Source organism: Dendropsophus ebraccatus, chromosome 3, assembly GCF_027789765.1.
Source record: "Dendropsophus ebraccatus isolate aDenEbr1 chromosome 3, aDenEbr1.pat, whole genome shotgun sequence".
NCBI classification, from domain to species: Eukaryota; Metazoa; Chordata; class Amphibia; order Anura; family Hylidae; genus Dendropsophus; species Dendropsophus ebraccatus.
The window spans coordinates 56,684,629-56,711,938 of NC_091456.1; the positions used below are offsets into that span (position 1 = coordinate 56,684,629).

Sequence of the window (27,310 nt, forward strand, 5' to 3'; positions counted from 1 at the left end):
ACATGGCCTTAAAGGGTACCTGTTGTTTAAGGTGACTTTTCAGGATCAGTTCCTATTAGTGTGTCTATGAGAAGCAACACTATACCTGGCCATTATATTTGGCATATATCAGATTTTATATTGGAAGGCAGTTTAGTGGGGTGGGGAAGCTGCTTGATAATAGGAGAAGTAAGCTTTTTTTGTCTGCTAAGATATATTATAAAGTTTCTTATATTTGCTTGTACTATTGATCTATGCAAAGTTTGTGAAAGCCTATTTAAAGGGGTAGTGCGGCGTTGAACTTTTATTCACTAAATAACACACAATACAAAGTTAAAGTTACCCTATTAGTGAAGTCTACAATATGTCACTATCTGGAAGACCTGTCCTGTCCTGCATTACATGAACTGCCACTTGATTCGAATGGACACTCTGTAATGCTTAAAGGGGTAGTGCGGCGTTACTATGCACTATGCATAACTATGCTCTGCCAATCGCGGCTGAGCAGCTGATGAGGCGGCAGAGGGGGGCCAGCATGAGGGATGGCTGGAGCAGTCCGGCCGGCCTTCCGAAGATGACGTTGTCAACCCAAGATGGCGGCCGGGGTTGAAAGCAAATACGTAAGTATACAGCACCACACTTCCGGGGTGGGGGGAACACGGGGAAGGGGGCCATTCACTTAACTAACACACATTACAAAGTTGTATAACTTTGTAATGTGTGTTATTTAGTGAATAAAAGTTAAACGCCGCACTACGCCTTTAAAGTGTCAGTGACAATATAACTTTTAAAATATAAATCTACAGTAGATGTGATAAAACACAAATTTGCAATATACAGTACATTCATTATTTTATATTTTTTAGTTATCATGGAAAACACAGCACTTCCTGTTTCCTGACAGTTCTTTTTTCTCAAAAAACAGTCAGAAAACAGGAAGTCCTGTGTATCCCAGGTCATCTGAGCGCTCACAGAGAGAAGGCAGTCATGTGACTGATGGACACATTGAGCCGTGACACTCTGTACTGGCGGGAATTTGGGTGTTTAGTCAGTTTTTTTTAGGAGACTGGACCTGGATTTCTGGTAAGTTCAGCTTTGTTTTACAGCATGATAACAACAACAAAAAATAATGAATGTAAATTGCAAACTTGCTTTATTTCACATCTACTGTTGATTTAGATTTTGAAAGTTATAACGACAGGTACACTTTAATAGCTTAATGTTATCTTAATCCATTCATTTCTAGTCTCTTGTTCGCTTGACAAAGGACTGTTCACAGTAAAGTCACCATGAAACAAATCTCCAGCCACTGTTGCCTTTACTAAGCAATCATGTGAGCTCAGGTATGATGATCAAATCAAATGTGATGAGCTCTGGACTGGATTCTGCAACTTGCTATGTATAGAGATGCAGAAGAGCTGCAGGAGACAAATGTTAACATTTCTAACTAAAATCCTATTTCAGAAATGCCTTTTTTTAAATACTGAAATACATTCAATTTAATGAAAAAAAATGTCCCTAAGGAAATCCACATGCTTTGCGGCATGTGACTGTAGAAAGCAATGGCAGCAGATCAAGCAGTACTGTTGCTAAGGCCTGTACAAAGCCAAAAGCACTGCCCACAGAGCTCCTATGTAGAAATGACTTCTGGCATCCTTCAACTGTTTTGGGAACAGTACTGTTTGATTCTACTGTCCACATCGCCCACTTTCACATTTACACTTATGGCACAGGCTGGAAGAAATTGCAATAACGACAAAACTGCTTCAATAAAAGCCAACCACTCTCTGACATAGCTGTGTTACTAAACCATTATTTGATGAGGTGGAGGAAGAAAAATACAGAAAGGGAGGTCATGGGTAAAGCCATGCTCACACATCATCTTGTAATGAGCTCCAGTAGGTGCACCACAGCCCCTCTGAAAAACAGAGATATGACATTGTACATAGGCACATAGAGAGAGCGGGCACATGGCAAAACACAAGCCAAGTGTAAATAGGACTAAAAAGGTAGAAAATAGCAGTCCTACGTTATTTTTTAACACCCCTTACAGATACAAGGCCTTTTCCTCCACGTGTAAGACCTTCCCTGATTCCACTTGGCTGCTTGTTCATGGCTTCTCTCCGCTTTTGTTGATACTCTTCATCCATGGTGATGGCTGCTACACCTTTGGCCATAGCGCTTGTGATCCGGGATGCTGCTCCAGCTAATCCACCTATAAAAAATAAAATATGAGGTTGTGTTTCATGCGAACATAAGACAGACTAAATTCCTATCTTCACATAGAGATAAAAGAATTAACTGAATATGGAGTAGTAAGATTGTATTATAATGTATTTAGTTGCTGGTTACTCTGGTAAACAAAGCAGGCTCATACTAAACAGGTGGGGTTACATTTGGCGACAAGAAAAATTGCTGTCTCTGTATCTCAACAAATTTTCATTTACAATTAGAGTAAGGGGGGGGGGGGGGGAGAGATGAAAAATTATGTGTGCAATTACGTGAAGCTCAAAGGATATAGGCCCTATTACATGTTCCGATGCCTAGTGTAAGCAAACGGCAATCTGCTAAAATGACGCTCACTTACTGGGCTTATAACACGGAGGCTGTGATCAGTGCACAGAAGCTAGGAGACCACCAGGGAGCGTGGATAGTTATGTATAACGTTTATGTTTTTTTTAACACATTCATTGGCCATCTATGCATCACTATTACACGCAGCGATGCGCAGTCGGCGTCCAAAGAGTTTTTAGCAGGTTGAAAGACAACGATCAGCCGATGGTTGTTTCTTTGGGTGATCGCTGTCTTTATTACACAGAGTGATTATCTGCTGAATCGGCCTGATTGAGCAGAATGTTGCTTTGTGTAATTTTATGAATTGTCCAAAATTTGTTGAAAAGGGGCACATTTAATGATTGAATGTGCAGTATTGGGTTATTTTAGGAAATATGTACTGTGGCTTATACATAAGCTTTTTTGGATTCATGTTCCAGTGGAGCCGAGGGCCTGTTTGTTGCATATTGCTTTAAATAAGACACTAAGGACAAGGGGATGGGTCAGTTGGGGGAAAGAACAGAAGCAACGTCAGAAAATATTATTTTACTGAAAGAGTAGTAAATGCTTGGAACAAACTTCCGGCAGATATGGTTGGTAAATTCACAGTAAGTGAATGTAAACCTGCCTGGGACAAACATATATCTATCCTAAGATGAAGATAAAAAGGAAATGGGGCAGACTAAATGGACAAGGTGGTTTTCCTCTGCCAACAATCTCCTATGTTTCTATTGACTTTTTCACTTACCAACAGCTCCCCCAACAAGAGCCTTTACTCCCAATGCCATTCCTTCAACAAACTCCTCCGGTCCTTGTATGGCACCCTGTCAAAATAAAACAGAACAGACAGCTACTTTTAGAGGTATAAACTCTTGATATAACAACAAGAATGCTTTGCTGGTCCAGTAAAGTAATATTTCATTTGGCTAAATAATGCTTTTTAGCAGTAGAGAATCAAATACTATGCTAAAAAAAAAAAATCACTGGGGGTGGAGAGGATGGGTTATTTATCAACGCTTAGGGTCCTATTACACTGAGCGATTTTTAACGATTAACGACAAACGATAAACAATCGCAAACGAGATTGTTTACGGTTAACCTGAAATCGTTCACCATATTACACAGAACGATAATCGTTAGTTACGATCGATACGATCCCACAAAAACAATGTACAATGTGCTATTACACTGAATGATTAGTGAAAAAACGCGGAACTTGAGCGAACGAACGTGGAATTACAGCGAACGATTAACGATAATTTTAGGTTCAGATCTAAATCAATGATCAACGAACATAGGAACAATTTTTCGATCGTTGCCTGCAATTACACAGAATGATTATCGTTTAAATTCGAACGATTTTTCGCACGATAATCGTCCTGTGTAATAGGGCCCTTACTCCAAAAAAACTTGTATAAAAATGATGCAATTTTTTCTGGAAATACATAGACGAGTACTGTAACTTTGTGGACAGAAGGCCTAGGTCACTGAACGTCAGAGGGCAAAAAAAGTGCAGTGTGTTTAGGCTCCCCCCAACTGTCTCTGGAAAGCCAGTGACATCACAAGAAATGGATCCTTCACATTATTCATTAGTAACAGTAGCACTAAGCAAGAAAAAAAATAGAATTGATGGAGTGCTTCTTTATCCTAATAATTCCAAGGCATCATGCTAGGTAAATTTACAATTACTTTCCTATAGTGTAATAGTTACAACAGTGCATTGCATTACCTGGTAAGGTTCATAGAAGAATGCTTCCACTCCTTCAGACAAATCACGAAATAAGCCAAAAGGATTCCCCAATACATCAAGTCCAAGAACAAGAACATACATTTGTTTTATAGCCTACAGAGCAAAAGAATATGTAGTTGTTAAAATTTTAACATAATCTCATATATGACATTTGTAAACTGTTCGGCAAATGTGCTCCAGTCGAGTCTCTTGAAAAAAAGTGGACATGTTTTAGGATAACCCCCTTTAGTTTGATACAGTAGAAAATGCTGACATGTCCACTTTAAATATAGATAAGGAAGTAATCTATAATGAACATTTTTTGCTCACATACTAATATTGACAAAGTAAAAGAAACATTTTGTATCTGGGTCTGCTGCTCTACTGACTGCTATAAAAGCTACTAAAAGAGAAAATGCCAAGTGAATGTGGGATAGTACACAGCTGCAAGAAAAACAGGTGTGACCACATAGGTTTGGAGGGTAAACTTAAGGTATAAACTTTTACATTTTATTTTCTCACCTGTCTGGAGTAATGTCTGATGACTTCCCACTGCAGTTCCTGTCTGGAATAAACTTGATTCTGAATTTCAAAAAATGCTAATCTGAAAACAAATAAAAGAAAACAATACTTTTAATGGACATGTATACTTTCTAACATACTAAAATAAAGATAGCTAGTGCTTACTTAAACACAACATCCTGCACATCTGTCAGGGTGGCCCCAATACTTTTTAGCAGAAGGTTTAAGGACTGAACAGGTATCAGCTCTTTATCTCGAAGTTCTTTATTCCCATCATCTCCTCCAGTGCTTAGAGAAAAACTTAAATGAAGCTACAAAAAAGTAGAAGAGGACATTATAACATTGTTTCTTATTGCGTGTAACACAGAGGTGAAGCTTTTAGCTTGGTCCTGAATGCGAAATGAGTGATTCCTCATTTACCAGGACCTGGGTCAGACTGATAAATCTGCACCCCCTATAGCTAAACCTCTGTTTAACACACTGAAACAGAAAATATGATATTAGCTAAGGAGGTTCCAATACATTTTCTGTTACCTTAATAGGAGATATGTGAAAATGTTCATAAAGGCTGAGCTGAGATGAACTGATGGAAGAGACTGTGCCCAGTTCTGCTTGGAGAGATTCTATGTCCTTTTTGAAAAGCTCCACCTATAAAAACATGTAAGTTATTACGGTAGTATAATAATAATCTGTATGAAACAGAAGAATCTCAGGTATCTGTAAACTGGGATATTCAGGTTCCAGGTCCACTTCATCCTTATATCTAAGTGATTCAGCAGTGGTTACATACAAACTAATATACAGATTAAATTTTTTTTAAACTTTTCCAGAACTAAGGCTGGGTTCACACTAACGTTTTTTCTTATTTGCTAACGGATCCATCCATATTAATTAAATAGATAAGCAAAAAACTGATGAGCAGACTGATGCAAACTGATTGCAAAATTTTTACTTTTTTCATTGTCCGTTTATGTTGTTTAAAAACAGAACAGCTAAATGGAACCGTGACGGAGAGAAAAACGTCAGTGTGAACTTAGCTTAAATATTGTTTCCCAACGGATAAACCCTATAATGTGTAAAGTGAAAGCAGCAAATGTCTTCTTCTTGTCACAGACACTATAAAACATGTTTACAAGCGTTCATGAACACAACTGTATTTTACCATCATCAATTACATATCTGTAGCTTCCTTAAAAATATACATATTAGGAATGGCCGCATCCGTTACAACCTGAACAATAAAATTATTTTATTTTTTTATAAATTAAAAAAAATCCTATCCTTCTTATTCTGTCTCTAAAATGGTACCGATAAAAAGTATAACTCATCCTGAAAAAATAAGCCCTCATAAGGCTATGTCAATAGAAAAATAGAAAGTTTACACTGCTTGGGAGGAGACAATGCAAAAACAAAAGAAAAAAAAATTACTTGGGTATTAACCCCTTAAGGACAGAGCCTGAAATGGCCTTAAAGGGGTTGTCCGGCGATAAAAAATTATTCACAGAATAACACACATTACAAAGTTATACAACTTTGTAATGTATGTTATGTCTGTGAATGGCCCCCTTCCCCGTGTCCCACCACCCCCACCCGTGTACCCGGAAGTGTGGTGCGCTATACATTACCTGTCACGTGCCGACCACGGTCTCCGATCCTCAGCAGTGACGTCTTCTTCGGGAGGCCGGCGGATCTTCCCGAGTGCCGGCCGCTCTCTGCAGCGTCATCCGAAGCTCTGCCGCGATTGGCTGAGCATAACTGTGCTCAGCCAATCACGGCTGATGACGCGGCCACGTCATCAGCTGCTCAGCCGCGATTGGCTGAGCACAGTTATGCTCAGCCAATCGCGGCTGAGCTTCGGATGACGCTGCAGAGGGTGGCCGGCACTCGGGAAGATCCGCCGGCCTCCCGAAGAAGACGTCACTGCTGAGGATCGGAGACCGTGGACGACACGAGATGCGGTGAGTATAATGCACCACACTTCCGGGTCTAGCGTGGGTGGGGGGAAACACGGGGAAGGGGGCCATTCACAGACATAACATACATTACAAAGTTGTATAACTTTGTAATGTGTGTTATTCTGTGAATAATTTTTTATCGCCGGACAACCCCTTTAATGACAGAGACAAATTTTATGAAAATGACCTGTGTCACTTTAGTCATTAATAACTTCGGGATGCTTTTACCTATCCGGCTGATTATGAGATTGTTTTCTCGTGACATATTGTACTTTACATTTCTGGTAAATTGGAGTCGATATTCATAACGAATATTTATGAAAAAAAAACAAATAACGTGAAAAATTGTGAAAAACAACTTTGAAACTTTTTTGCTTATACAGAAAGTGGTTATACCACATAAATTATATATTAAATAGCATTAGCAACATGTCTACTTTATGTTGGCGGCATTTATTAAACGATCTTTCATTTTTTTTAGACAATAGAAAGCCTAAAACATAAGCAGCAAATTTCCAAATTTTCAGTAAAATTTCAAAATCAGATATTTTTAGGGACCTGTTCAGGTTTAAAGTGTATTTGAGGGGCCTGTATGTTAGAAAGCCCCACAAAGCACCCCATTTCAGAAACTGCACCCCCCACACTCTGCAAAAGCACATCCAGAAAGTGTTTTAACCCTTTAGGAGAGTCACAGAAATAAAAGCTAAGTGTGTAAGAAATTTGAAAATTTTAATTTTCTGTGCAGAGATTTTATTGTAATCCAATATTTTAATATTGTAATATTTTTCATATTTATAAACTTATTACTAGAGAAATTCACCCCAATATTGATTGCCCCGTTTCTGCAGTTTATAGAAATACCCCATATGTGGCCCTAATGCATTGTTTGACGGAACCACAAGCCTCAGATACAAAGGAGCGCCTAGTGAATTTCAATGGCTCCGTTATATTTGGTCATTTCTGACTGTACCACTTCAGGTTGGCAGAGGCTCTGGGGTGCCAAAACCTAAAAAACACCCCTAAAGGGACACCATTTAGAAAACTAGACCCCTCAAGGAATGTAACAAGGGGTGCAGTGAGCATCTGGACCCCACAGGTGCTTCACAGATTTTCAGAACAATGTGGCGTGAAAAAAGAAAAATGTATTTTTTACACTAAAACGTTGTTCTAGCCTTCAATTTTTCATTTTCACAATGGGATAAAAGGAAAAAAAAACACAAAGCGTGTAGCTTTGTACAGAAATACCCCACATGTGGACATAAAGTGCCAAGCGGGCGCAGCACGAGTGTCCAAAGGGAAGGAGCGCCAATTGGCCTTTGCAAGCTGGATTTTACTGGAATGGATTTCAAGGGTCATATCGCATTTACAGAGCCCTCGTGCTGCCAAAGCACTGTAAACCCCCCACAAGTGACCCCATTCTGGAAACTACACCCCTCAAGGAATCTAACAAGGGGTGCAGTGAGCATATGGACCCCACTGGTGACGGGCACAAATGTGGAACAATGTGACGTGAAAATGAAATACTTTCATTTTTTCAATTTCACGGCACAAATGTGGCCGTCATCAAGGGGTCCATATCCTCACTGCACCCCTTGTTAGATTCCTTGAGGGGTGTAGTTTCCAGAATGGGGTCACTTGTGGGGGGTTTCCAGTGTTTTGGCAGCACGAGGGCTCTGTAAATGCGACATGGCGTTCATCATCCATTCTGGCCACATCCAGCCTCCAAAATCCAAATGGCGCTCCTTCCCTTCGAAAGGCTTGCTCTGCGCCCACATGGCGCTTTATGTCCACATGTGGGGTATTTACGGACTCGGGGGAAATTGCTCTACATTTTGTGTGTTTTTTTCTCTTTTAACCTCTTGTGAAAATGAAAAATTTAAGGCTAAACCAACATTATAGTGTAAAAAATGTAATATTTCATTTTCACGCCATATTGTTCCACATTTGTGCCCGTCACCAGTGGGGTCCATATGCTCACTACACCCCTTGTTACATTCCTTGAGGGGTGTAGTTTCCATAATGGGGTCACTTGTGGGGGGTTTCAACTGTCTTGGCAATACAGGGGCCTTTTAAATGCAACATGGCCCTTCGAAATCCATTCCAGCCAAATCCAGCCTCCAAAAACAAAATGGCGCTCCTTCCCTTTGGAGGCTTACCCTGCACCCGCATGGCGCTTTATGTCCACATGTGGGGTATTTCCGTACTCAAAGGAAATTGCTCTACACATTTAGTGTTTTTTTTTAACTTTTAACCCCTTGTGAAAATGAAAAAATCAAGACAAGATCAATGATTTAGTGTAAAAATTTAAAATTTTTTACACTAAATGTTGGTCTAGCCTTGATTTTTTCCTTTTCCACAAGGGGTTAAAAAAGAAAGTGAACACAAAACGTGTAGGGTAATTTCCCCTGAGTACGAAAATACCCCACATGTGGATATAATGTGCCATATGGGCACAGGGCAAGTCACCAAAGGGACAGAGCGCCATTTAGAGGCTGGAATGGAGGATGGAGGCCATGTCGCAATTACAAAGCTCCTGTGCTGCCAGGTCAGTAGAAACCCCCCACAAGTGACCCCATTCTGGAAACTACACCCCATAAGGAATCTAACAAGGGGTGCAGTGAGCATATGGACCCCACTGGTGACGGGCACATATGTGGAACATGTGCCGTGAAAATAAAAAATACAATTTTTTCATTTTCACGGCCTAAATGTGGCCGTCACCAGGGGGTCATATCCCCACTGCTCCCCTTGTTAGATTCCTTATGGGGTGTAGTTTCCAGAATGGGGTCACTTGTGGGGGGTTTCTACTGTCCTGGCAGCACAGAGGCTTTGTAATTGCATCATGGTATCCTCTAATGGGAATGGCGGCCATACCTATTTAGCTGGGGAAAAGGGACCATTCTAATTTATTTGGGGGTATTAGGCCAATTATTAGTTTATAAGGTTGAAAATGACAGGTGTCCATCAAATTCAACCTGTGTTGATCCAGAGGAAGGAAAAAAACACTTGTGAGGCAGACGACAGTAGCTTTATCACAGGGGAAAAATTCCTTCCCGACTCCATAATGGCAATCAGAACAATCCCTGGATCAACGTGACCCCTGAAATAGGAATAAGGGAAGGAATTTAGATAATGTAGAACCCCAATGACGTGTGGTACGCCTTGAAGCGATCCAGTATGCAGAGGACGGGGTGATCAGGACAGGTGTCACACTGGAAAATGGTGTCCTTCCTGATCCCCCTGTTACGCCACACTCTGCACTTCTTCTGGCGTCTCCCGTTTTCCAGTGTGGGGGACGTCACCTGGAAAATGTTGTCCTGGTGCGATACGGGGTCCTTCATATCCAGAAGCGCTGGGTCCGCTCCATGGCTGCTAAATATTAGGGCTTTATTACAGCCTCTGATATTTTCGGATCGTGCCGCAAGCTACAGTAGCTCGGGCAGCAAGGGACCGGAAGAGGGGGTGCTGGTATAAAAGTTATCCCCGTATGGGTGGTAACCTTTATCCAGCAGTGGGAAGATCAGTTCCCGAATGATCTCCCCACTAACTCCGAGGATGGGGGGGCATCTGGGGGCTGGATTCGGGTGTCCCTTCCTTCATACACTGTAATGGTACGTGCACACTGCGGAATGGCGAAGGATAACCCTTTGTGCATTCCGCAGCTGGCACCCACCGGCGGACTGATGGAGGCGCGCGTCTCCGCTTGTGTCACACTCTATTCTATGCACGGGCGGATTCTGCCCTCTGTCCAAAGAATGAACGTGTTCATTCTTTGGACGGACAACGGAATCCGCCCGTGCATAGAATGGAGTCTATGACACGGGGGGAGACACGCGCCTCCATCAGTCCGCCGGTGGGTGCCAGCTGCGGAATGCACAAAGGGTTATCCTTCGCCATTCTGCAGTGTGCACGTACCCTAAATCTGTAAGTGTACCCTGAGGTACTCTCACAGAGTTTGGAGAATTTCATACCATACCGTCATCTCTTATTGGGACGGTACTGGCGGAAAAGGCATGTCTGGGGGGCAGCGTACGCTACCCTACCCTACCCCAAGACACGTCACTGGATGATGATGATGAGGATGAATGGAGGAAAAAAGGATCCCCCCATTCATCCTCACTGGCTGTTTCAGTGTCGGAGGCAATAATAGTGTATGCGTCCGACACCGAAAACACCCTGGGGGCCATCTTTATACCGGGAATGGTATATGGGGTATGTAAATGTGTTCTGGTGTAGTGTAAAACTTTATTTTGTATAGTGTAGTGTTTTTTACGTGTTTTTTTGACAGTAAGAAAAAATATCCCTACGCCAAGAAAGGAGCTGCTGATAAATGCTGCACTTATGTGCGGCACTTATCAGCAGACAGTGGCGGTAAGATATAGGGGGAAAAAACGCCCCTACGCCAAAAAGGAGGAGTTGCTGATCAGCGGCGCATTTATGTGCGATGCTGATCAGCACTCAGCGGCGTTAGGGCGCAAAAAAAGAAGAAAAAGAAATTTGGAAAAAAAAAAATCTTTTTATCCCAAAGCAACTGATCAGTGAATGATATTCACTGATCAGCCGCTAGGGGGCAGTAGAGCGACGCTGCCGGAGATTGCCGAGGCCCGCCGAACCCGAGGACCCGAACGTTTCCGAAGATTTCCGACGCTGGACGACCGAACCCGGAAGTGACCCGAAGACAACGCGAGGACGGCGCAGACTGCAGATCGTCGCTCCGGACGGCCAGATCAGGTGAGTATGGTACACCTGCACCACATACACCTGTTCTGCACCCCTCAGCTACCTAGCTAAGGGGTGCAGAACCCGGCAAAACTGTGTTTTTACAGAATGATCGCCGTGATGGGCCGGCCGGTACTGGCCGGCCTATCACGGCGATCGTGGGGGTGGCATCGGCGCCATCTTTCTTGTGGACACTTATGGCGATTGGTGCTATCTCGGACAGCACCAATCGCCATTGCTTTCCGGGTCACCGATGACCCGGAAAGCTGTTTTCAGCTGCTATATGCTGATCTGTCTTGATCAGCATATAGCAGCGATCGTCGGCACGGGAGGGGTTAATCACCCCCGTGCCGACGAGCAGAGATGGCCTGCTATACATTATAGCAGGCCATCTTCCCCGACCGCTGTGTGTGAACACACAGCGATCGGGGAAACATCGGGCGTAAGTATACGCCAGTTTGCGTTAAAGCCCACCCTGCGGGGGCGTATACTTACGCCCGATGTCGTTAAGGGGTTAAGGGCCAGAATGTATGATGGGAGAAGGGGTTAAACAACCTATTAGCAAACAGGTCAATTACATTACATATAGCATGAAAACCATATACCAAACGGAACAAATATCAAAGAAAAAGTAGCAAAGACTATTCACAATTATTCAGTGAGAGTGGTGCTTTTATTATTAAACGTAGAAAGCAGGTTGACTTACGGCTTGATCTTTAGGCACATCTCCACTCTGTGCAAAGAGATCAGCAAGGGCATACAAAAATCCAAGATCTATCCGCAGATCCATTTCTTGTATCAAAACCTTGAAATATCTGTTCACAAAATAGTAAATTAGTCAATCTTCACAATGTTGAATACCATCGATCACATAGAAGAATAATAGAAATTTATTACTAATTTTAGAGCAGATCTGTCAGCTTAATTGGCATGCTACCATGTGTAACAGTAGCCTACAGCTACAAGTCAGCACTCCTAGTAGCAAAATGGCACCAGCAAAAAATGTTATAGCAGCAGTAAACACTCCATGTAAAGCCTTGTTTCCGATGAAAGCATTTGTTTGACTTTGTAAGAATTACTGTACAACTTACTTTATGCGTGCGATTTCAGAATGTCCTGCCGTTCTCATCACAATACTCACATCAGTGAAAGGTTTGGGTTCTGTGAAAAAAATCAACATTTAAATTTAGTTATTTCTAAAACCTTCTAAAATAAAGCAACAACTGCATGTCTGAAACAAGTCCCTAATAACGTAAGCTAATATCAATTATATTTCTGCTTAACAGATAGACTGATTATTCTTTAATTATCCATTAATAAAAATAGGGGGACATTAATTAAAGGAGAAGTCCAGCATAAATTTTAATTAAAGTATTGTATTGCCTCCCAAAAGTTATACAGATTACCAATATACACTTATTACGGGAAATGCTTATAAAGTGCTTTTTTACCTGCAGTTACTACTGCATCAAGGCTTCACTTCCTGGATAAAATGGTGATGTCCCGACCCGACTCCTACAGCTGTGCGGGCTGTGGCTGCTGGAGAGGATGATGGCAGAGGGATGCTCAGTGTCCCTCCAGTGTCCTGTGTCCCTCAGTGTCCCCCTGCTATCATCCTCTCCAGCAGCCTCAGCCAGCACAGCTCTGGGAGTCGGGTCGTGATATCACCATGTTATCCAGGAAGTGACATCACCATTTTTATCCAGGAAGTGAAGCCTTGATGCAGTAGTAAGTACAGGGAAAAAAGCACTTTATAAGCATTTCCCGTAATAAGTGTATATTGGGGACTTGTATAGCTTTTGGGGGGGCAATACAATACTTAAATAAAAATTTCTGGGGGACACAATGCCACTACATAAATCCTCTAAGCACCGGAGTCCCTCCGTGCAAACAAAGTAAAACGTCAACTCAAAGCTAACGTAGGTTTCACTGACATTTTCAGGCGGCGCCTCCTCTGCATGTGGCCACACCCTATTTTATGCACACTCACCACCCCTCTGGCACAAATGGTACAGAGGGACCCAATGTGAACAAAATATTTGCAAAAGCAGCGTTTGTGAATATATTTAGGCGCATCTGGCCCATCTGCACCCTAAATGTCACTTTAGCCTTACAATAAATGTACCTTATAGTGTAATAAGCCATTAAATGGATTTACACAAAGACTACAGTTTAAAGTGTCACTGTTGCTATAACGTTCAAGTTCTAAATCAACAGTATATGGTATATAAAGCATGTCTGCAATTTACATTATTATTATTATTATTTTTTTTTTGTTATCCTGCTGTAAAACAAAGCTATACCTACTTGTGCTGATTGAAAAAGAGAGACTAAACACATGAAGTCGGGCCAGTACAGAGAGTCACAGCTCAATGTGTCCGACAATCACATGTGAGCACAGATGACCTGGGAAACATCCTGTGATTTCCTGTGTTTAGTCTTTTTGAAAAAAAAAAAAAAAGTGTCTAAACACAGGAAGTCTTGTGTTTCCTATAACTAAAAAAAAATAACATAATGAATGTAAATTGCAAACTTGCTTTATATCACATCTACTGTTAATTTGGATTTTGAAAGTTATAACGACAGTGACACTTTAAGTAACTGCACTACTTGTTGAACTGTGTCTGTTCCCATTTAACCCCATCAGGACATGGGCACAGACATAAAAACAAAGATATTTTTTATTATTATTATTATTATTATTATTATTATTGCTTACTATAGCTTCACTTGCTATTAACTGATGAATGACATAAACAATTCTACATGGCGGTGATCATAATTACATAAATAACTCACAATATAAATTTAACAAATATACAAACCTGAGTCCATGGTCACAGACTTTGGTGGTTTAACAGGGTAAAATACAAACGGAAATATGGCCCCGGGAATTTGATTTTGTATCTGACAGGAAAGAAAATTGTAAAAAAAAAAAAACCACAAACAAAAACAGCATGAAAAGAATCCTTGCAGTTTGTTAGAACATTCTAAAATCATGCAGACATGGGCTTTCTAGTTTAACCCTGCTGTTCTGTTCAGTCTAAAATGACCAAATTTGAAATTTAATATTTTTTAAAATTCATTATGCGGTTCTGAAACTTGTGGTTCATTGACTTTTCCTCATTTGAGGGGTTCTTACTAATAGCAGTTTTTATTTAAGCTCCACGCTTGAGAAAGGCTGCAGTACCAGCCGAAACGTTGCGTCTGATGTGAATAAAAAAAATCAAGTTTTTTCATAAGAAGTGCTGTCTCCTAGGTTTACTATTATATAGTAGCCAGTCCACCCCCTTAGTCTCTTATATAGTAACCAGCCCTCCCCTATAGTCTCTTATATAGTAGCCAGCCCTCCCCTATAGTCTCTTATATAGTAGCCAGCCATCACCCATATTTTAATCTAATGCGATGTCGGTAAGCCAGATGCAATTCAATTTGTGAATTGGCTAGTGGGCCAAATATAATGGCACTGCGGGCCAGACGCCAGTTTGACGACTGCTCTAGATAAAGTCATAGGCACTTACACCTGTAAACGCCAAACTAATCGGTGGCCAATGGTTGTTTTTCTATAACATTCTTGATGTGTCGGTGTACAATGCATTTGTGTTATGGAGTGAAATAGACCCAATTTTTTTTTTTTGCAAATGTGCAATATGCATGAATAATACAATAAGGCCATGTAACATTTTTTGACACAAAAAAATAAAAATTAAGTTTTTGATTTAATTTTTAATTTGTTTATGAATAACTATCAAATAAAACACTTAAATTAGTGTCCAGACTTTAATAGGCCTGGTCAAAAATGACCGGAACATTATATGTGTATAGTAGAACCAAACAGAATAGCAGGGTTAAAAAAAAAAAGGTTGACACGGTCTGTCACATCCTAATCTGAGAACCCCACTGCACCTCCACTGACTTTCCTATATATCCAATGGATCCTGACCTATTCAGGGGGTACAAGTCAACATATGTATCAATATCAGAGGAGTTCCTCTATACAATACCCTGTTTTACCCGAAGGTATTAAAATGTAACTTTAATTTCACTTAGAAGGATAGCGTAAACAAAGGAAGATCTAGTTAAGAGCAGGTTTAAAATGCAAACAACCAACTAAAGTGCCTAGAAAAAACAAAGGGGTCCAGGGTAAATTTAAACAAATGTCACACTGGCGCAAAGGGCCGTTAGCCCAAAGAGCCCTGGATCACCCCTTGAAAACTATATCTAAAACTTAACTTTTAATGAGTATTAATATATTATGAAGTCAATAAGCACCATGAAAAAGTTAAAATCACTCTCCCACAGTTCACTAATATATGTACTTTAGTCCACAAACGGTGGTACTCTAATCTACCCAGATAGCTGCAGACTACTGGGATTAAGGAACTGTGGAAGTAGCAAATAAAAACCTAACACACCGCCACCACAACTAGTTACACCCCTAAACGGGGCGTCTTCAGGTGTAGGGCAAATGGCTGGGTGCAGCTCGGCTGCTCTGGCAACTGGACCCCCCTGTCTGATGCTAAATCTCTCAGTGCAGACTGCTTATTTAAGTGACATTATAAGTAAAATAAAAAATAATAAATAAATAAAGATAATAGCACAAATGAGCATTTCCTTTACCTGTATTCTGTTGACTTGTAGTCTGTAAGATGTTTGGTGAGCAGAGGCTGAGTATTCAACCTTTAAAGCGGGCAAAAAGCTTCTTCTCACTGGTACAATTGCTGGTTGTACAAATTTCATGCCAGTCAAAGTGGGTGTCAGGCAGACCTGCAACATTTATAAAAAGCATCACCATGAGGTTTACAGATTCATGTAGAGAGAGAATTTTTTGTCTTTTAGATAACAGTCAATACAGTATATAGAAGCTCTGAAAGTTGTATTTTTTATATTTGTCATGTATCACTCTTTTATCCTCAACAATCAAGTAGGTGTCTGGCAGGTGGATCTATCATCCACTGGCCTTGTTCAGTAAAGTATATCATGTACATGGTTAAAGTACCTGTGAATTAGCTTCCAAGTCAACTATCTTGTTATCTGTAGGAGAGGATTCACTGTACTCTTTGTAGGCAGCTTCTAGTGCTTCAGTTTGCTTGACACTTAGTGGTCTCCATCTTGTCCTCTTTTTTGTTTCCCAAACTACATCTGAACTAAAAAGAAAAAGCATACAAAAGGCATACGACTTACAATAACGTAGAAGAAAGCATTCCTGATCTAACTATACTACACCCTACATTCAGTTAATAACCTAGTACACTATAAAGCATACATCAGTTTACATGGATAGTCTAGTGTATTATAGTTTCAAGTGATGTAGTGTTTTTGTTATGCTTTTTCCCCCTAGGGTGGTCATACTGGAGGCACACACTTCCTTCCTGTATACACAGTACAGTAGGGCAGCAAATAAATGGAACATATGACCTAGTAATAGTAATTTTCTCTCATCTATCACTGCATTGTAGATTTTTTATTCTATTTTCTGTACATGATTATGGAGCAGTCATCTTGCCTGAGTTGGTGTTCACAGCAGTTAGAGATAGGCTGTACAGCTTTAACATGAAACATAGGACAGAATAGGAGGAGTTTTTACTCACCGTAAACTCTCTTTCTCGTAGTCTTCATTGGGGGACACAGACACCGTGGGTATAGGCTGCTGCCACTAGGAGGCTGACACTAAGAAAAAAACAAAACAAGTCTGCCCCTCCCAGCAGGCTATACCCGCCCACTGGCACTGAGCTAATTCAGTAGTGAAAAAGCAGTAGGAGGAGCCGAAACAACCATAAAGAAAAAACAGTCCACACTCAAAATCTGAAAAACACAGGCCAACAGGCAACTTTAATCAGACAACAGAGGGTGGGTGCTGTGTCCCCCAATGAAGACTACGAGAAAGAGAGTTTACGGTGAGTAAAAACTCCTCCTTTCTCGTGCGTCTTATTGGGGGACACAGACACCGTGGGACGTCCAAAAGCAGTCCCTTGGGTGGGAAAAGACAGAGTGGAGCTAAGAAGAGGAAGAAGCCACTGCTGCCTGCAAGACCTTGCGGCCCAGACTCGCATCGGCCGATGCAAACGTGTCCAATGCAAACGTGGCCGATGCAAACGTGTCCACACGGTAAAACCTAGAGAAGGTGTGCAGCGAGGACCACGTGGCGGCCTTGCAGATTTGAAGAGCTGAGGCCCCATGACGGATGGCCCAGGAAGCCCCAACCGAACGAGTCGAGTGAGCTGCAATCCGGAACGGGGGCGACTTACCCTTACTCCGGTAAGCCTGAGCGATGGCGGAGCGGACCCAGCGGGCCAGGGTCGCCTTAGACGCCGCTGACCCCTTTCAAGGACCCTCAGAGATGACGAAGAGTGAGTCCGAGTGCCGAAGAGACTTTGTCCTGGAGAGATATATGCGCAGGGCGCGAACCACATCCAGCTTGTGGAGCGCGCGCTCCCTCGGATGAGAGGGGGCCGGGCAGAGAGAGGGAAGAACAATATCTTCGTTGAGGTGGAAAGGTGAAACCACCTTGGGCTGAAAGGAAGCCACGGGCCTAAGCACCGCCTTGTCCTGGTGCAACACCAGCAGGGGAGGACGGCAAAAAAGAGCTGCCAGTTCCGAAATCCGCCGGACAGACGTAACCGCCACCAGGAAAACCACCTTAAAGGACAAGATGGCCAAAGGCACCTCCCGGAGGGGCTCAAACGGAGGAGACTGCAGAGCATCCAGGACGAGGTTCAGATCCCACGGGGGAACTGGGTGCCGATAAGGAGGTGCAATGTGCGCCACTCCCTGGAGAAAAGTCCTGACTTGGGGAACTGACGCCAATGGTCTCTGGAAAAAAACTGAAAGGGCAGAGACCTGGCCCTTAAGAGAGCTCAGGGATAAGCCAGCGTCCAGGCCTGCCTGGAGGAAGGCCAGGAGTCGCGCCAGAGAAAAAGGAAGTGGTGGCGCAGAACAGGCCTCACAGTGACGGAGGTAGGCCCTCCAACAACGATAATAAATCTTTGCCGATGCAGGCTTCCGGGCCCTGATCATGGTCCTGATGACCGCATCAGAGAAACCGCGTGATTTCAGAATCCAGGTTTCAATAGCCACGCCGTCAAACGTAGCGTGGCTAAACGCGGGTGGCAAAGTGGACCTTGAGTGAGAAGGTCCGGCCGGTCTGGTAGACGCCAAGGGACGTCGGCGGCGAGGTTCACGAGATCCGTGTACCAGGCGCGCCGTGGCCAGTCCGGGGCCACGAGGATTACCGGAAGTCCTTCTGACTTTATTTTTCTCACCACCCGCGGCAAAAGCGGGAGAGGAGGAAAGATGTAAGGGAGGCTGAACCGATGCCAGGGAATCACCAAGGCGTCCGAGGCCAGAGCCAGAGGGTCCCGCGTCCGGCAGACGAACTTCGGCAGTCTGTGGTTGAAGCGAGACGCCATCAGATCCACATCCGGTGTCCCCCACCTGCGACAGATCTGGGAGAACACCTCGGGATGCAGGGTCCATTCCCCTGGATCCACACGTGCACGACTCAGGTAGTCGGCCATCCAATTGTCCACACCCGGAATGTGAACAGCGGACAAGGCAAGCACGGTTTCCTCCGCCCAGGAGAGGATCAGCGCCACTTCCATCATGGCGGCCTTGCTGCGGATCCCGCCCTGATGATTCACATAAGCCACTGCAGTGGCGTTGTCTGTCTGCACCCGAACGGGGAGACCGCGGAGCTGTGTCTGCCAGTGCAGAAGGGAGAGACGAATCGCCCGCAGCTCGAGGATGTTGATGGGGAGGCAAGCTTCCCTGGACGACCAGGTTCCCTGAACCGTCAGATCGTTCCAAACCCCTCCCCAGCCCTGCAGGCTGGCATCGGTGGTCACGATCTGCCAATGAATGGGAAGAAAGGAGCGACCCCGAGAGAGGCTCAAAGACCGCAGCCACCACTGAAGGTCTCGACGGAGGCGAGCCGGTAGTTTCACCTTCCGATCTAGAGAGGGGAGTGACCTGTCCCACCGTGACAACAGGAAGAGCTGTAGGGGGCGGGAATGAAACTGGGCAAAAGGGATCGCCTCCATAGATGCCACCATCTTCCCCAGAACCCTCATACAGAAACGTATGGACACAGGGCGGTGGCTGCAAAGAGCTCTGACGTTGACCTGAAGGGACTGCAACTTGTCCTCTGGAAGGAAAACGCGGGCCTGTACTGAATCCAAACGCATTCCCAGAAAAACGATGGACTGGGCAGGGATCAGGGAGGACTTGGAACGGTTGAGCAGCCAACCGAAGCGTGAGAGCGTATCCAGGGTGATATGGAGGCTCTCTAAATTCTGGTCCGCGGATGGGGCTTTGACGAGTATGTCGTCCAAGTAAGGGGTTACTGAGACACCTCGAGCCCGAAGAAGAGCCATGACAGCCGCCATGGTCTTCGTGAAAACCCGAGGAGCCGAAGCCAGGCCGAACGGGAGAGCCACAAACTGATAATGCCACAAACTGATAATGCTCTTCCCCTACTGCAAAACGCAGGAAACGTTGATGAGGAGGGAAAATCGGCACGTGAAGATACGCGTCCTGAATATCCACTGAGGAAAGAAACTCGCCTGGCTCCAGAGATGCGATCACAGAGCGCAGGGACTCCATCCGGAAGTGAGATAGTCGGACATGACGATTCAGACGCTTTAGGTCTAGAATCGGACGTACCGAACCGCCCTTCTTCGGAACCACGAATAGGTTCGAATAGAACCCGCGGAACCGTTGAAGAGGAGGGACGCGGACAATCACTCCCTTTGAGAGGAGCGAAAGGATGGCCTGGAAAAAACCGGCCGCCAGGGCAGGGGACCTGGGGGGATGAGAAAGGAAAAAACGATCGCGGGGAACGGAAACGAACTCGATCTTGTAACCCTGTGAGATCAGTTCTCGCACCCAGGCGTCCTGAACATGCGCAAGCCAGACCTCCTGGAACAACAGGAGGCGGCCGCCCACCTGAGGAGATCCGGGTGGGGGAAAACCTTCAGGAGGAGGAGGGCTTGGAGGTGCCAGGCTTAAAGGGTGGGCGGGAAGCGGCAGATCGCGCCTGCCAGGAAGAACGGTTCTTAGAGAAACCGGACCTTTTGTTCTGAGGGGCCGCCGTCTTCCCGGAGCGAGACGGCGGAAGCGACCGAAAGGAACGAAAGGAGCCTGGTTTGCGACGGGAATCCTGACGCTTGGGGCGCTGCTGGGGAAGATTGGTACTCTTTCCCCCCGTGGCATCGGAAATTATGTCATCCAGACGTTTCCCGAAGAGACGAGAGCCCGCAAAAGGAAGACTGGTGAGAGAACGCTTGGAAGCGTTGTCAGCCCGCCACTCACGAAGCCACAAAGAACGGCGAATGGCTACAATATTGGCCGACGCAAAAGCCGAACAGGCTGCAGCGTCCAGAGAAGCCGAGCAGAGGTACTGAGCCGCGTCCTGAATCTGTTGGGCGAGGTCGGCCAAGTCCTCGGCCGATACGCCAGAGGTAAGGCCGTCCCTCAGTTGCTTAGCCCACACTGAAATGGACTTAGACACCCAAGTGGAAGCAAGTGTGGGTAGGAGAGAGGAGCCGGCGGCCTCAAAAGCTGACCTAGCTAAGGACTCAGTGCGTCTGTCAGTGGAATCCTTAAGAGACGACGCATTGTCCAGCGGAAGAGTCGTGACCTTGGTCAACCGAGAGATCGGGGGATCCACTGAAGGTGGGCCTGACCAGCGAGACACGAGGTCTTCGGGGAAAGGATAAAGAACCGACAAGTGTTTAGGCTTTGAGAAACGCTTGTCTGGGGTCTTCCAAAATTTGGAAAACAGGTCATCAAATTCCTTGTGACTGGGGAAAGTGCTGCGGACACGGTGGCCGCTTTTATGGAAAAAGACCTCATCAGAAGGCGATGGGTCCGGAGAATCCTTCAACTGGAAGGTATCGCGGACTGCGGCCACAAGGCTGTCCACAGTGGAAGCTGCGGGAGAAACATCTTCAGGATCAGAGTTGGAAACAGACTCTGAATCCGACAGATCTCCAGGCGAATGGGATCGCCTGTCAGGAGAGAGATGCGTAGGGGCCAGGCTAGTTCCAGGGGAGCCAGAGGAAGAGCGAGAAGAGGCACGGCGAGGACGCTTGTGGGAGCGGCTCCTGCCGGAGCGGACGCCACTGGCTGCCGGGCGGGATTGGGCAGGCGCTGAAGAAGAAGCAGACAGGCGGTCGAGGGCGGCCGCCACAGACTGAGACAACTGAGCCATCTGCGACACTGACTGGCAGAGAGAGCGCGCCAAGGCCGGGGCAGACTCCTCAGACTCCGGTGGGGGGTCCTGAGTAGGGGACATAGACGAACAGGACTGCATGGAGCAAGCAGCGCAGAGAGGCTGAGAGTGGCCAGAAGCAGATTTAGTGTTACAGGACGTACAGAAATAGTAGGTAACAGAGGAAGGAGGAGGATGCTGGCGGCGTGTGGATTCAGATCTTGAGTCAGACATAATGAAAACTAAATATATATATATATATATATATTAGTAAGAAAAAACCAGCCAGCTAGTGTATTCCTTCAGGCAGGCAGCTGTTGGAGGCTAAGAAGTAACCAAAAAGCCTGCAGAATAACAGAAAACACACAGTGAAAACTCAGGACAGTAACAAGAAAAAAACAGGCATAAGAGTCCCAGAGAGGCCTTACCAAACAAATCCGGAAAGAGGCAGAGGTCCGGTCAGGGCACAGGACGGCTGCTGAGGGCAAGACGAGCAGAAGAAGCTGGCCAGGAAAAACGGCAGGCTGGGGGCTGTAGTCCCACAGAACGAGGGCTCTTGCCAACCGAGGAGCTGCAGTCTGCCGTACCGACCGGGCTGCACAGGAGCGCGTCACGTGCGGAGTGACGCGACACGTGCGTGGTGACGTCAGGCGTTGGCCCGCGCGGGAGAGAAGACCGCGCGCGGGAAATACAAAAAAGACCGGGAGGAGCGGCGTGCGCGCAGAGGAGGCCGCGAAACCGGAAGTCACGGGCCGGACCCCGGAAGTCGCGGCCCGCAGGAGAAGAGGAGGCCCCGCACCCGGCACCTACAAAGACCGGCATCCCAGGACCCGACCCCCGCATGCGGTGACGGTAGGAAGACCGGAACGCCGCAGGTGAAGAAGACGCGGGGGACACGGGAGCCGGAGGCGCATGGGGAAGGGGCGGCGGGCGGGCGGGGAACAGAACAGGCCGCAGGAGGGGACCGGGGAACCCGAACAGCCCACGGGGGGAGAGAGAGCAGGGGAGGTATTACTTACCCCTTTGAAGCTGACTGTCCCATAGATCTTCTGCCGGCACTGTGCCGCGCTGCCGCGCGCAACTTTGGGAGGCTGGGCGGGCAGGGGCTGGCGGAGCAAGTCCGCATGAAGGAAACAAGTAGACAGCAGGGCTAGTCTGTGTCCTGGGCGCTGGGTCCGGCCGGTGGCAACCTAGGGTAAACAGCCCCTTTCCAGTTAGGGTCTGTGCCCTGGTTGCATGAGGGGGGGGGATCAGGGCGAGTCTTTAATGACCCACCGTGCCCCGACCTGTAAGAAGAAAGGTTAAATTCACAATTCAAAGAAAAACACAAGCAGAAACTGGTCTGGAGTAACCAGACCTGCGTCTGCCTCCTACTGACACTAAGCTAAACTGAATTAGCTCAGTGCCAGTGGGCGGGTATAGCCTGCTGGGAGGGGCCGACTTGTTTTGTTTTTTTCTTAGTGTCAGCCTCCTAGTGGCAGCAGCCTATACCCACGGTGTCTGTGTCCCCCAATAAGACGCACGAGAAAGTCTGGTTCAGACTCAATGACTTCAATGGTATGCTAGGTATACTCTGTGACCCATGAAGAGGGGGAAAGAGGAGCTATAACCATCACCTACTGCAAATAATGCAAACCTGTTGCTTATGGTTAGGTATAGGGTCCAGATTGAAAGTTTTCTGGATTTAACAATAGATAGTGATAAAAGAATCACTATGTCATAACCTGACATGGTATAATCAAAAACTGATAGATACAGGGGTAGGTCAGCTCACCATGAGGAGACTTGTGCAGGGTTGGTGGTAATCCCAGTTGAAGCAGGTGGATGTGAAGCAGGCTGCGCCCAGTAAAAAATGGAAATAGAACGTAGAGAGTCCACAGCTTCCAACAAAGTAGATTCTTTATTTAGGGCATATAAAAATTACAAAAAGGGAGGATAAAAACGTTGGCCTACGTTTTTATCCTCCCTTTTTGTAATTTTTATATGCCCTAAATAAAGAATCTACTTTGTTGGAAGCTGTGGACTCTCTACGTTCTATTTCCATAATCAAAAACTATTAGTTGTATTACAAACCTAGATGGAAATAATATTAGTGGGAACTTTTCATTTCCCTTTTTTGTTCAGCCATTCTTATGCCTGTAAGTAATGTATTTGCTTGCCACACAAGGTTTAGTGACTCGGTTCTATGCAAGTATATGCCTAACTAGGCTTTTGGTAACTATCAGAGCAACAAAAGTATCAATTCCCTCGGTCATTGTAAGTGTCCTCCAAATTGAAGTCAGACTGTGCAAAAACGTTTTTAAAAAGTCGAAGTATGTAAATGGACCTTGCCGGCCAAAGAATACTTACATGTAGAGCACTCATTACAGTATTAAGGCCCTATTCCACCAACAGATCTGACGACAGATTATCTGCCAAAGATTGGAAGCCAAACCCAGGAACAGACTATAACCAGAGAACAGGTCATAAAGGAAAGACTGGATTTCTCCTCTTTTCTAATCCACTCCTGGGTTTGGCTTCAAATCTTTGGCAGATAATCTGTCGTCAGATCTGTTGGTGGAATAGGGTCTTTAGTTGGGATTTGTAAATGACAGCTATGCCAGATGCCTTTTTTTAAATGGATACAGGTGAATACTGACAGACCCCACTGACTTCCCTCTATTGACTTTTCCATAGCGTACGTTATGTGTCCGCTATGGGGATTCAGAGACAGCTGCATTTAAATGCCTCTTATGGGGAGGGGGGGGGACACTTCCCTACACTGAGCCCCCACAGAACTCAGTATTCTTATATGCCACAAAGCATCCAGTGTATAATGCACCTAGGACCCAACTACAACAGATGCAGGCACTACAACTCCCAGCATGTACTGACAGTCTGCAGACCTCAGGATATGCTGGGAGTTGTAGTACAGTAAAGAGACAATCCTCTGATAACTGCCGCTGTAGACAGATGTATTGCTAGACCTTCAGGGCTGATGGTTGTGACCCACAGATTGCAGCCACCAGGCGCCTCTGAACACAGTGATTTATTAAAGGGTAGTCCACTCAGAAACTACAACTCCCAGCGGTATAAATGTAGGGTGTTCTGAAAGTTTTAGTTTAACTAAAAATGTTATTCACAAGGGATTTGTCACAGATACAGAAGGATCCAGGAAAGGAGCAGGTCAGCATGTCGTGTCTCACTGGTTCTACATTGGTGGGCCTCAAGGATCATTTCTTCAGGTGGGCCCCAGGAACCCCAGTCCGACACTGAATACCACTTTGTTTACGTCGTAAACCGGCAAAAAATCACAAAGTATTGCACAAACATTTCTGACTTTTCTACACCGAACTGCAGGCATACATATGTATGTATGTCCAATAAAGCATTCAATATTATCTGAGCTGGAGAGGAATCTGTCTTCTTCTTTTTGTATATGATACCACGGAGTCCAGGGGAAGTCTCTCCGTGCTCAAAAGTTTCAGGCAATCAAGCCAGGAGACATGACCACATATTCGTCTGAGTGCTGACCTCACATATGTTGTTTTTTCTTCTGCAGGCATATATGGTTGATACATTCCCCTCAATGTACAGTAGCTAGTCAGCACCTACAAACTGGCCATATACATTCATATGTACAGGATGCTTCAGTTACCCCAAATGCAGAAAATGTTAACTTGCCTGGTGATCCCAATGAAGGAGACTTCTTGTTTGGAATAATTATTTACTAAAGAAATTCCAAGGTTAGACAATGACACGGTGACCTCCTGCTCCGCAAGCTCTGCTTTTTCACTGTCATAAGTTACTTGGAAAACCTTTTCATCTTCAGTAAACATTACAATCCTTTGTAAACCCTCCAGGAAGGACACTAAATAGACAATGCTATTTTCCATTCTAAGATATTCAACTCTGTCCTAAAAGACAACAATATATGAATTGAGTAAAGACAGATAAATGATAACCACAATCAGACATACATCACATTAAAGGTAATGAGGTTATTTTGACTAGGTATCCTTAACACTTTTTTAGGATCTGTACATCTTAAAGGGGTTGTCCAAACAGGGGACTTTTTTGATATATGCCTGGGCACAGGGTGATTGAGAAAAATAAACTACACTCACCTCCCTGTCTCCAGCATTGCCACAGGTATCAATGATTTGTCCCTGCTGTGCAGCCGCTTCTGGCTTCTGGGATTGTGATGTTGCAGGCACGCACAGCCAGTCAGCAGCTGCAGTGGTGTACCAATTGGCTGAGGGAGCCTGCAATGTCATGATCCCAGAAGCAGCAGCACAGTGGAGGTAGAGCAGTAGGATATCAGAGGAGGCGTGAGAGTCAGGGAGGTGAGTGTAGACTCCTGCCCCCCACAAAAAACCTTTATTAAAAGGAGAAGTTCGGGGAAAGTTTTAATTAAAGTATTGTATTGCCCGCCAAAAGTTATACAAATCACCAACATACACTTATTACGGGAAATGCACATAAAGTGCCTTTTCCCTGCACTTACTACTGCATCAAGGCTTCACTTCCTGAATAAAATGGTGATGTCAACTCCCAGAGCTGTGCGGGCTTTGGCTGCTGGAGAGGATGATTGCTGGGGGACACTGAGGGACACAGAGCATCCCTCTGCCATCATCCTCTCCAGCAGCCACAGCCCGCACAGCTCTGGGAGTCGGGTCGTGACATCACCATGTTATCCAAGAAGTGAAGCCTTGATGCAGTAGTAAGTGCAGGGAAAAAACACTTTATAAGCCTTTCCTGTAATAAGTGTATATCGGGGATTTGTATAACTTTTAGGGGGCAAAACAATACTTTTATAAAAATGTTTGACAGACTTCTCCTTTAAGTGATGATATACGGCCATACTTATTAGGGAATGCCATACTTGCCGATCTGTGAAGGAGCCAGAGTAAAAGTACATAAATAATGCCTAAATAGGAGGGATCCTGTGCAAGGTACAATCTATATGAAATCACAGTGCTACACAGAATTCTGTTACTCTTTCATCCTAGCATCCTAGTCCTAGATATAGGACCCCAGTGTTTAAGCAAGTAACAGCATCTTACCAGTTGGGAAAAAAACTTAGTTACTCACTTTTTTAACAATATGACATGAAGAACATTATCCTTACTGTTTAGATGTTTATGTCTCAGGAATTTAAAGGGGAACTATCAGCAGGTTAGATGCGCTCCCTATTGCGCAAGAGGTGCAGAGAATGTTGGTATGTCTCTTACCTTAATCCTCGGCGCGGTTTCCATGCACTTAGTCATTTACTCCACAGCCCTGTAAGGCAGTTTGTAGCTCTGGGGCACCGTTAGGAGCACTGCCCAGCCCCCATAGCGCCAAAGTGCTCCTAATGGTCTTACAAGGAGAAAACAACTAAGTGCATGGGAATGGTGCAGTGGATGAAGGCATGTCAATCAGCATAAAGGAGCTATCAGCAGGTTACATTCATCTAACCTGCTAATAGTTCCCCATTAAAGGATACTTTTCAGGTCCAGTTTGTGAGGCCCCAGGGACCTCAGTTAAGAGAACACCACCTCCAACACTACTCTCCTCAGATTTCAGCAATGCAGCAGAGAGCTGAAAGTAAGTTTAATCACTGCTGGCCATGACAGTTGCCATGACTGGTTGTACAGTTGTACTGGAGGACAGCCTGAGTGT

At 44.9% G+C, this 27,310-nt stretch overlaps 1 protein-coding gene across 1 annotated transcript in view; it reads right to left on the reverse strand.

Annotated features, from left to right (window-relative positions):
* VPS13A (vacuolar protein sorting 13 homolog A) overlaps positions 1 to 27,310 on the reverse strand; it is a 153,830-nt gene that overhangs the window by 19,280 nt on the left and 107,240 nt on the right. Inside the window, exons 54-65 of the mRNA XM_069961812.1 lie at positions 25,331 to 25,563; positions 16,457 to 16,604; positions 16,078 to 16,224; positions 14,283 to 14,364; positions 12,549 to 12,618; positions 12,164 to 12,272; positions 5,318 to 5,431; positions 4,949 to 5,094; positions 4,784 to 4,865; positions 4,262 to 4,375; positions 3,281 to 3,356; positions 2,031 to 2,194 (exon numbers count right to left, since the gene is read on the reverse strand). Coding sequence (XP_069817913.1) covers positions 2,031 to 2,194; positions 3,281 to 3,356; positions 4,262 to 4,375; positions 4,784 to 4,865; positions 4,949 to 5,094; positions 5,318 to 5,431; positions 12,164 to 12,272; positions 12,549 to 12,618; positions 14,283 to 14,364; positions 16,078 to 16,224; positions 16,457 to 16,604; positions 25,331 to 25,563 — 1,485 coding nt within the window. The remainder of the gene's footprint in view (positions 1 to 2,030; positions 2,195 to 3,280; positions 3,357 to 4,261; positions 4,376 to 4,783; positions 4,866 to 4,948; positions 5,095 to 5,317; positions 5,432 to 12,163; positions 12,273 to 12,548; positions 12,619 to 14,282; positions 14,365 to 16,077; positions 16,225 to 16,456; positions 16,605 to 25,330; positions 25,564 to 27,310) is intronic.